The following is an 11,425-nucleotide window of genomic DNA, read 5'->3' on the forward strand; positions in this document are numbered from 1 at the left end:
GGATGCAGGATGTGACTGCCAAGCACTGGGATGCAGGATGTGACTGCTAAGCACTAGGGTGCAGGATGAGAATAGCTAAGCATTTGGATACAGGACATGGCTGCTAAGCACCGGGACACAGGATGGCCTCCATGGTCTTCTGTCTGACACTCTTCAAGAAGCTCAGCACAGCAGTGCCCCCAGTGCCCCTGTCTTCCAAGGCGTGGGGTGAGACCTGAGTTAGCATCCTGCTCCTGGCCTTGGTGGCCGTGGAGATAATGTATCTGGCCACCATGTTGATGTGGTAACTGCGCAGCTCCACCAGGGCCTCCACACACTGGTTATAGGCTGTCCGGCAGCCCCCAGGACCCGAGGCTGTTATGTAGTCTCTCAGTGAAGGAGCTGAGTGGAGGTCCTCCAGGAAGGCCTTATGGGAAGGCGGCATGTAGTCCCTCATTCTGTGTAGAAACCCAACTGAAAGAAACAGCCGGGAGTAATACCTTAGCTCAAGGCAGACATTCAGGAGGGTTTGCCCGCTGTTCCAAACACTCAGGTAACAGAGACGCTTGATAGGGCTTGCTCAGCCTCATTGGGCTTTTGTTATAGCTGTCAAATGCTCAGACGTACATTTCTGGATGTTGACAGGAGATGCAGGGGAGAAAAAGAAGCAAGCATCTCTCAGATAATAAAGTTGGACAGAAATCTAGTAGTCCGTGTGTGTGAATGATGTGGTGTTTCCTGCCGAGGACTAAGAGACATGTCTACAAGCACACACACAAACCCTTACCCTGACTGGCAGAACACCCTGGCAAATTCTGTTTGCTAGACACTTCTAGCTGGAGGTATGGGGGGTGGGGGTGGAGTCAGGAAATGGAAGTTACTGTGCACATAGAGAAGACATTGGTAAGCAGGTATTTTAGTAAAAACCTGGAGAAGCTAAAAAACTGAAAACTTAGTGTTTTCTAGAAAGTCATTATACCTTTAACTGATGTTGTCTGGGTTGATTTTTGTTGTTGTTGTTTGTTGTTTGTTTGGTTGGTTGGTTGGTTGACTGGTTATTGAGAGTCAATGACTAAAATCAAATGCTGAAACCCAGAAACAACCCTGACTGTTACAGAGAACAGGCTCATGCAGATGAGGCCGGAGAGTTTCATTTCCTTTCGGTTCTGATCCAAGTCAAAGTCTGGTAGCAATAAATACCTTTTTGGAGCCATTAAACGCATAGCTTTGTGCTGCCAGGAAAATCAATAAGAACTGTTTTCAAAGGCTTCACTGACGGGCTCCCTCTTCTGGTCCACATGGATTCAGTGGGAGGCTGGGCCATTTTATGGGAAAGGCTTAGCAGAGACGTTCAGGCCTATTACTTGCTGCTGCAGACTGGGTCACACAAGGCCCTAGCCTTTGAATTTGACATTATCACCTCATTGTAGAAAGGGGAATCTACAGATAAAAGACCTAACCCAACATGACAGTCAAGAGCCCAGGTCACAGCAATGTTTTAAGACTTGGAAATGAACCCGAGATCCTGATGAGATCAATGCCCGGATACTGACAGCTGTTTTAGTCGAGTATAAGCTTCCGGACATTTTCATTTATGCCTGTTTTTATCAGCGGCTAGAGATGTCTCCCTGTTATGCCTAGCTGTCCCTTCAGAGCGTGGGTGAGATCGGACTGCTGCTTACCACTTTCCTTGCAGTGCTGAATACCCAGGAACTCATCAAAAGCATGAAGCACGGAGCTCTGGGCTGCACTTCCTCCAGAGTACTTCAGAGGCTCTGTGGAAACACCCTCGTAGACCAGCCCCACAGGCATGGCTGGGTTGTCCTTCCACCTAGTCAGGAGCAAAAATGATGATGGTGATGGTGGTGGTGGTGGTGGTGGTGATGGTGGTGGTGGTGGTGGTGATGACAAGAAGAAGAAAAAGGAGGAGGAGGAGGAGGAGGAGGAGGAGGAGGAGAAAGAGGAGAAAGAGGAGAAAGAGGAGAAGGAGAAATAAAAAGCTTGCTAAACTACCCAAGGAATTGTTAGATTGACTTCATCTTTACACGACACTACGGTGGAACTTTTTCTGCTCCTCTTAAGGGATTCTTCCAGAGAAGCAAGGGTAGAAACTTTACTCATTGGTTTTACAATGATTTAAACAACAGCTCTGTCGCCAGACGTGCACCTATTACATCACCACCATCAACAGGGCAATTCAAAGGCTCTGAACGAGACCCCACCCCCTCTGCTTATGACGAACACTATAGCCCGACGCTCATAACCCCACAAGTACAGCTTCCCAGTTACACACAAGCACACACAGACACTTAACCGTTATTCCCCGTAACACTTGGAAATGTTCGCAGCGTTAAACCGGTGGCCGGGCGTTTCATGCTCCCTGAGAACTGTTATCAAGTGGTTTGTCACAGCAGTGATGACAAGCATGATGAGGGAGAGCAGTGGTGTGACTAATGTTGTGGACACCAGAGCCTAGGGGCAGCTGGGCAAAGGAAGCCTGAGGTTTTTGCTCGCACGTGACCTTCCCATGCCTCTCCTTCCCCCTCTATCCTTCCTGTGACCCTCATTTTCTGCCTCTCTCTCTTTTGTTCACCCCTCTTGACTTGTCCTAGTCTTAACCCATTAGCTGAAGCTTAGTGGAGCATGGCATACCATGCAGACACCTGCAATGCTTGCACCTTATACACGAGCACACGCTCACCCTGACCACTTGGCAATAGATAGGGCCAGGCAATTTTTACCTTCTTTCCTAAAGAAGCAAAGACTTGAGCTATACCAGGACCAGACAGACAGACAGACAGACAGGCAGACACACACACACACACACACACACACACACCGCATTCTTAGATTGCAGTTCCATTTTCCTTTATCCCGTAGATGTCTACCTTCACCAAGAAGCACAATGACCTCTTTTGCCGACGAGCAAACCAGCCCCTGGGTGACAGGGTAAGTAGCAGGTTGGCACGGCTGTTTCTGCTCCTTGTCAGTCCAAGTCTTGTGCCCAGGCTAACTCCCTTCTCTGCAGCCTAGACCTTCCCCAGACTCTGCTCTGTAGCTCCAAACGCAACAGGGAGCCAGGTTGCCAGATTTGGTGGCTGTTTGGGGGTCAACCGCTCCATGAGTTTCAGTGGTGACCAACTGGGGAAGTCATGTTCGGAAAAGAGGTACAGCATAAGAAAGAGGAAGAAAGGATACACAGGAAGAAGGCCAAGAAGCCTGTGGGACAAGATCTCCATTCTGGGCAGATACAGAATTTAAGCTCAACTTTGTTGTACACTGGTTGTTAGCCCTAGGTTAGCACACTGAACCTCTCAGAGCCTTGGCTTTCTTATCTGAGTGGTGTTACTATGAGCTGAAGATACAGGTGGTGGTATGGGGATTGTGGGGGAGGCCATGCCTGTGTTAAAGATTCTACCAAGATGATTGAACTGATCATGGAGAGTCGGAATGTTTGAAGATCCAGACCCAAATGACACTGGGCTATCTTTAACCCCCTCCTGCCTGACTCAACCTCTCTGTGGTGGTTTGGAAAGTATTGACCTAGTAGACAACAGGCTCCCATCATCGTAAGGCTCCAAGGGGTTTCATTCATCACTCGAAGGCAACCTTTATACAAAGCTCTCCTGGTTTTGCTGTAACTTGCCTGCCTGGGACCCCCACCAGTGTTCTCAAAAAAACCCTTGATTGGTGACTTGCTTTGCCTTGAACCGTAAACGTGCCTCCATTTCCACACTGGAACATGTGCATTTGGGACAACTGGAATCTGTTTCTGCTCACTAATGTTTGGTCAAAGGATAAACTAAGTTATTCCTTTGAGATACGAGCCATGTTGAGCATTGACATTCATACTTATCTTATGGGTCATTGTAAGAACCGATTTAAATATTATTTGCCAGGTGCCTGGGACATATTAGACATTCAGTAAGCACCAGCCATTTACTGTTCTAGCTACCCTGGAAGCTAAGAATGCCTGCCTCTGCTTGTCTCTTAGACACATTACACATGCCTTTGTGAGCCTCAGTTCCCCTCGTCTGTAGAGGAACCTGCTCCCTGCATCTGGTCAAGGATTTGAATGGGATCCAGAGAGGCCTGTCAACAGCCCAAAGACTATCAGGGTTCAGGGCTACTGAAACTGGCGAATGATATTTTATGAGGAAGCGATGTTGCCAACATGACGACTGTGTGGATAATGGACCTGGTCCACACCGGCACACGGGCTGTAATCTGTGTCAAGAGCAGCCAAGGGCACACATGCTCCTGTTTCTCTGTGATCAGCGTTAGGTCCCACAGGATGAATAAACTCCAACTCCTCCCTCATCTTCAAGATGGTTGACATTCATCTCCATCTCAGCATCTTCTCTTTGGGTCCACCTCTGCTGCTTTCTTTGTGATCCTGTTCTCTACCACCCTACCCCATTCAGCAGGCGTACTGACAACCTGAAGCCCCAAACAGGACTGTGCTGCTCAGAAAGGAAGCCAGCACTGTCCCCACTGAGAGTCCTCCACAGTGACAGGCATCCTCGTTCTCACGCACATCTGAGTCTGTTCTTCATGTCTGCTCCCTCCTCTGGGTCATGGCAATTGTTCCCTCTGCTTAGAGCAGGAACCCTCTTCCAAGCCCACTCCCTTGCCTGTGGATATCTACTCACATATTACCGGGATGAGATATTTCTAGATATTAATAAACAAGACACCTGAGCCACCACACCCAGTGGTCCCTCCCTAGAACCCTGCATCCTACCTTGCGTTGCTTCACGCAGCCTCTTGCTGTAACACAACTGTAGGATGTTTACTTTGATTAGGTTTGCTTCATCAATATCTTCTCCCCGTCCTGAAATCAGAGGCTTCACAAGGACCACATGACTGCTTTCCTTTACTGCCGTTTCCAGCACATTCAATGACGTCTAGCATGTGCTAAACCCTCACTACGGATTTATTAGTGAATGAATGAATGAATGAATGAATGAATGAATGAATGAATGAGAAAGGAACATTTTGGTCAGTATGACACGGCCAGAAAAACTCAAGGCAAGTATTCGAAAGAGCCCAGCTAGCTTTAGGGACCTATCAGATATGGCAATGTCAAGAACACCATCAGGCAATGTCTTTCCAACACTCACTGAAGTGCCTTGGCTAAAGCCAGCCATGCTGATGCTGAGGTAGGAAACACCAGCCAGAGGTCAGATGATGAACTTGAGTCTGTTTTCACACCCGATGCCGGGCAGCACTGAGAGACACAAATGCCTCTTTCCCCAAGTAGGTGAGCACCTCGTGAACAAGTAGGCCGAGCTGCTGTTTGTAAAAGAGTGGGGCCATTTTCATTTCCGGTTTCTATGATAAGGTTATTTTTAGACCCACTCCTGGTGTATTTCTAGCAAGCCCAAGGAAAGAGGAAGTTGAAGGAGACGACAAAACGAAGAAGCAATGTTTCTCTGTAGAGCAACCTGGGACCAGCTCGTGGCCTCTCCGAGACCTGTGCTGGGCTGGAAACTGGAAGGAATACATCTCATTTCCATACAACATCCACTCCTAAATAAAAGTGTGTTTTAAAGAAGCAAATGAGAAACTGCAGAAGACAGATGCAGAGTGGTGAAGCTGACATTTTAAAGACAAGGCTACTGGAATCCCCCGACAATCCAGCTGTCTGTTGAAACTATAGCTATATTTGGGATCTCGTACAGCCACTTAGTGGCACAGTAAACAGTCTCAGCATTTGAAGTGGAGGGATAGCCTTTAATCAGATACCAGATAAAAAATGTCATTGCCCGGAACTTATTTTGATGCATACAAAGTTCGCTTCTGGTTCTTATCAAGCCTCTGACAAGAGGAAGTAGAACGATTCCTTTGAAAGACACTGGTGGGTAGGATTCTAAAAATAGTTCCCCAAGATTCCCAACTGAATTCCTAGGACTCTTAATACTATGAGCTGTTCCGGTCACCATGATATATTTATTATAGGACAGGGCAGAAGGACTTTTCAGATGGGATTAAGGCCACTGATCAGTTTAGCCTTAATGTGGGAATTTCCCTGACTCATCCGAGTAGATTGAATGCAGCCACAAGAGCTCCTTCAAGAGAAATTTCCCCTGGCGGTGGTCAAGAGAGAAGTCAGGAAAATGTGTAATTCTAGAAAAATGCCAAGTGCCCTTGCTGTGTCCGGAGTCACACTGGGGACATGGTGGGGAGGGGCAACAGAGGAGGACCCTAGCAGGCCAGGAAAATTCCAGTCTGGTACTTCCAAGGAAACAAAAATCTCAGTTCTAGACACACACACACACACACACACACACACACACACACACTCTCTCTTTAGTTTTTCTCCAATGGGGCATGACAGTAATAGATTCAGATTCAGCATTTGGTCTATCTCTTGCTGTGTCCAGGCACAGCCTGGATGCTTCCCTTGATAGCATCACTGGCATCTCCAAGTCAACAAGACACAAACATTCAAAAGTGAGTCGGCTGGTAGTTGGTGAATTAGGTGACAACCTGGTTAAAGTGTGCCAAGGTAGGAATAACTGGGTGAAGACATGTGCTTGATGGGGGGAGAGGGGATGAGAGGCAGGCAGGCAGACAGACAGACAGAAAGAGAAGTGCGTAGTTGTGAGACAAAACAAGGATACACAGGATCTGTGAATAACTAACTATTCCTGCTACCAATACAGCAAAAATGCTTCCAGCTGAATATAAACAATGGAGCTGTATTTCTCACAGCTCTGAAGGAGAGGAAGTCCAAGATCAGGCATCAATGGTTCAGTAAAGTGAAGGCCTGGGCTCTTGTCTCCTGATGGGTCCCCCAAAGCTATGCCCCCAAAGGTCAAAAGGCAAAGAGGTAAAACTGTGGCTATCACTTTCCAGGCTTCCTCTCCTCTACCCTCCCTTCCATCTCCTCCCCACATCCCTTCCCCTGGCCCACTCCATCTCCCATCTCTTTTTTTTGCCCCTGTCATCAAGTTGGGATTCTCAGAGGATCCATGGTCCCAGTCTGGTGGCTGAAGACAACCCCTTTGGACTTAGATTCCCAGCCTCAGAGCTTTTTTCCTTCTGATGGTTCTTAGGTTCTCGCCTCCTAGAGTGGACCAAGGTGGTGACTTTGCCAGCTTGGGTCACTTGCTATACGTCTTACTTTAGGAAGCTTCTGTCTGTCTATCCTCACACAAATCTGGGGAGCAGGACAGAGGTCTCAGGCAGGAAACCAACTAGGCTGTACTTACCCAGAGAGGAAGATCCGGATGACCGCGTAAAATATGTCTGGGTCTACATAATCTGGAAAACAATCAAATGTGAACTTTACCACAGGCCAAAAGCAATTGGCCACATGTGCCTGGACCCTGCTGTTTTCCTGGGACTTCCCACCCCTATCTGATCTATGCAGAGCTTGGAATGGCAGCAATAAATACAGATGGAATGTTCTCTTGTAGAGGGCATGGGCCCTCATAGGGCTGTTAATCCGTTCCATATGCTGGCCCCCTCTGTTTGCTGTACATCAGGTTTTTGTACTTCACCAGTAAGAGACTAAGAGCATCCTTTAAAAAAATAGACAGATGTGCAAGAGAATCTGGAAAGCCGAGAGAAGGAAGGAAACCAGAGACCAACGCTTTCACAGGAGAGACAGAGCAAATGACTGACATCCTGAAGTTCCACTAGCATACAGGGCTTCCCAAGGGTCACTACAGGTAACAGAGCTGTTAGCCCCAAGCTGGACCAACCAGTCACGGTTGGGGAGGATGGGATTCCATACAGGACTCCCACCTGAGGAAGCGTGCCATCATAGCTATATTAATTCTAAATGTCTGTGATCTGCTATGAAAGACTGATCTTGCTACATTACTAAGGTCCTCTGCATTCTGGAAACTTAGACCACATTTATCTTATCCAGATTAATGCTTATATCTCTTTGTTTCTGAGAGAAACATCTTTTAATAAAGTCTAACTAACAATCTGGTTCCTTCTCTCTCTTCGAACTCTCAGTCCAGTTCTTTTCTCTTCTCCCTGACCCTTTCCTCTGAAGCCCTGATAACCTTGGATGGCACAATCTGAATGCTTTCAGACACTGCTCAGTGTGGTCACACCCTCTCCTCAAGTGTGACTCCTCAGTGTGGTCACACCCTCTCTTCTAGGGTGTAACTCCTCAGTGTGGCCACATACCCACTCTCTTCTCAGGTGTGACTTCCTAGGGTGGTCATACCCTCTCTTCACCAGTGTGACTCCCCAGGGTGGTCACACCCTCTCAGGCATGACTCCACAGTATGGTCACATCCTCTCCTCACTAGTATGACTGTCCCGGTGCTAGATTGTTTTCTGGGACCTCTTCTAGACTTTGGTGTTCTCTTCTCTCCTCCAAAGTGTTAAGTACTATACCCAGCCCTTTGCATAAGAAGTGGAATGTGTACTAAATTACAATTTTACACAACTTAATGAATTAAAGGTAAAGCCAAGTGACCATTTTGATAGATATAATAAGATTTACATGAAAATATAAAATGTATTCAGCAGATATTCCAAAAGTGATTCATAAAAGAAGAATCAATACTTCCATTTGGTTCTGTATTAGAGCTCATACGCCAGAAGAAAGAGATAAAAGTTGCAAGAATTAATGATCAATAGATGGGAAAAAAAGATATTCCATGATAAAATCAAATTTAAGCAATATCTATCTACAAATCCAGCTCTACCGAAGGCACTAGAAAAAAAATTCCAGTCTAAAAATGTTAGCCACACCCAAGAAAACACAAGGAATAATCCCAGATCATCAAATCAAAAGAAGGAAGACACACACATACACAAGTGCATGCACACATGCATACTCATACACAGACACGTGCACCACCACCACCAACAACAAAATAACTGGAATCAGACACTGTTCACTGATTACTCTCAGCACCAATGGTCTCAATCCCCCAATAAATAGACACAAAGTGACAGAACGGAGACAAAACTAGGAGAAATCCTTCTGCTGAATCCAAGAAACAGAACTTAACATCCTGGATAGACATCACCTAAGGACAAAAGGATGGAAAAAGATATTCTAACCAAATGGACCTAAGAAGCAAGCTGGTGTGGCCATTTTAATGCCCGATGAAACAGACTTCAAAACAAAACCAATCAGAAGAGATAGGGAAGGACACTACATACTCATCAGAGGACATATCCGAGAGGACATTACAATTCTTAACATCTATGCACCGAACACAAGTGAACCCAGGTTCATAAAAGAAACATTATCACAGCATAAATCATACATTGATCTACCTTAAGATCCAGCTATACCACTCTTGGGCATATACCCAAAGGAATCACTTCATCCTACCACAAGGATACTTGTTCAACCATTTTTATTGCCGCTTTATTCATAGTATCCAGAAATTGGATGAATTTCCAGATGCCCCTCACAGATGAATGAATGGATAAAGAAAATGTGATGCATTTGTGCAATGGATCATTACTCGGCCATTTAAAAAAAGAATGAAATTCACAGGTAAATGAATGGAACTAGAAAAAAATCATCCTGAGTGAGGTAACCCAGACCCAGAAAGATAAATAAGCTATGTTATTCACTTAGGTGTGAACATTAGCTATTAGGTCAATGTTAACCAAGCTACAATCAGTAGAACCACAAAGGTTATGTATCGAGTGAGGGATTGGGGTAGGAGCGTGGAGATGGAGCTTCCTAGGAAGGGGAAACAGAATAGACAGTTATGGATGAACAGGAAATGAGACTAGAACAAGAGACTAGAGCGGGGAGGAGACAGAAGAGCTGGATGAAGGAGAGAAGGAATGCAGGGAGAGACAGCTCAAACTAAGGGCCACTTGAGGGGAAGGATGGAAACCTAACACAGTACAGGCTTCCTAATATATATACATATATCATGGCGACTTAACTGAAATTGTCAAATAATGGGAGAGACAGAGCCCCAATTGGACATCTCTTGTCACCAAATAAAACTTCTAGTACTGCGATTGCGTTACATCTGAGTCGTTGAGCAGAGGTGTTCCGTGGGAACACCCCTCCTCCCCAAACAATCCAGGCTCTGTGCTGCTCTTCACACACTGACAAATCGCCATTGCTGAGAACAACATCCACACAAGTCAGTGACCATGGAGAAGCTGAGCTGGTGACAACACGGAACCTTCGTCCTCCGTGCCAGCTTCTTTGGCGCAGGGAGGCGCTCTGTAAAATATTTTAAAAGCCAGCTACAAACCCTTTGCTCTACAATGGTATTCTGCCTGCAAGATACGCTAGTTCAATTGTACAGAGTTCGTGGGGGTATCTCAGCAATATCCGATTTGACTTAAAGCCAGCTCCACAAAACAGAATTCATGTCCGAAATTGGCTGGGTGACCAAGAAGTTGAAACTAGATAACCCAAGGACCTGGGCAAAAACTAAATAAAACTGATTTTTAAAAACAAAAAGCAATACAATGACTCTTAATGATGTTCCGTTATTCTCGGAGATCGGTGTCTTGCTCAGACATTCATCAGGGAAGCTTCCTCCTTCGGCAAACGAGAAACAAATGCAGTAGACCCACAGCCAGACGTTATACAGAGTGAGAGACCTTGGAACACTCAGTCCTAAATGGACTTTGATGTTTCCGTCAAACCCCTCCCCTCAGGGAACCGAGTGGTAGAGAAAACGGAAATCAAGAGTTAAAGGGGATGAAGGACACCAAGAAGACAAGGCCTCTTCAATCAACAAGGTCAGTGCACTATGAAGTCACAGCATGCACAGGGCCTGCGTGAGTCTGCACCACACAGGCTCCTATAGCCGACAGGAAGTGGGTACATGCACCCACCCCTCACCCGGAAGCTATCTCCAAGTGATAGCTACTTGGAAATGAAAACTTCGTTTTCTCTAAGGGAGTTTCACTAGAGAAACAAAATATTCTTTTTCTTAATTAATTAATATTAATTAATTAATTGATTTGACATCCCGATCGCTGCTTCCCCTCCTGATCCCTACCTCTTAGGACAAGCTGCATGTCCAGGAGTAGACTGCAGCAAACAAACAACATGGCGTCTTTGGAGTTTCCGTCGTCTCTCATAATGTCATAGCAGGGAATCCTAGCCCCTCCATTTTCAAAATTGTATCTTACTTTTATCTTTTATTTTATTTCATATCTTGTCTTAGTTACAGCTACTATTGCTGTGAAAAAACAGCCTGACACCCCCCCCCCCCCAGCAACCTGGGGAACAGAGCATGTATCCAGTTTATGCTTCCTTGCCATGCTTCCTAATCAAAGGGAGTCAGGACAGGATCACCAACGGGGCAGGCACCTGGAAGCAGAGCTGATGCAGGGGCCATGAAGGGGTGCTGCTTACTGGCTTGCTCCTCTTAGCTTGCTCAGCCTGCTTTCTTATAGAACCCAGAACCACCAGCCCAGGGATGGCACCACCCACAATTGACTGGGTCCTCCGCCATCAATCACTAATTGAAAAAAA

At 46.1% G+C, this 11,425-nt stretch overlaps 1 protein-coding gene across 1 annotated transcript in view; it reads right to left on the reverse strand.

Moving 5' to 3' along the window:
• Positions 1-6: 6 nt before the first annotated feature.
• Positions 7-11,425, reverse strand: part of LOC114621804 (indoleamine 2,3-dioxygenase 2-like) — a 24,608-nt gene continuing 13,189 nt past the window's right edge. The window contains exons 2-5 of the mRNA XM_028768143.1: positions 8,861-8,984; positions 7,197-7,248; positions 1,662-1,810; positions 7-453 (exon numbers count right to left, since the gene is read on the reverse strand). Of these exons, the coding sequence (XP_028623976.1) occupies positions 104-453; positions 1,662-1,810; positions 7,197-7,248; positions 8,861-8,984 (675 nt within the window). The 3' untranslated portion in view covers positions 7-103. The remainder of the gene's footprint in view (positions 454-1,661; positions 1,811-7,196; positions 7,249-8,860; positions 8,985-11,425) is intronic.

Source organism: Grammomys surdaster, unplaced genomic scaffold, assembly GCF_004785775.1.
Source record: "Grammomys surdaster isolate TR1022 unplaced genomic scaffold, NIH_TR_1.0 185, whole genome shotgun sequence".
NCBI lineage: Eukaryota > Metazoa > Chordata > Mammalia > Rodentia > Muridae > Grammomys > Grammomys surdaster.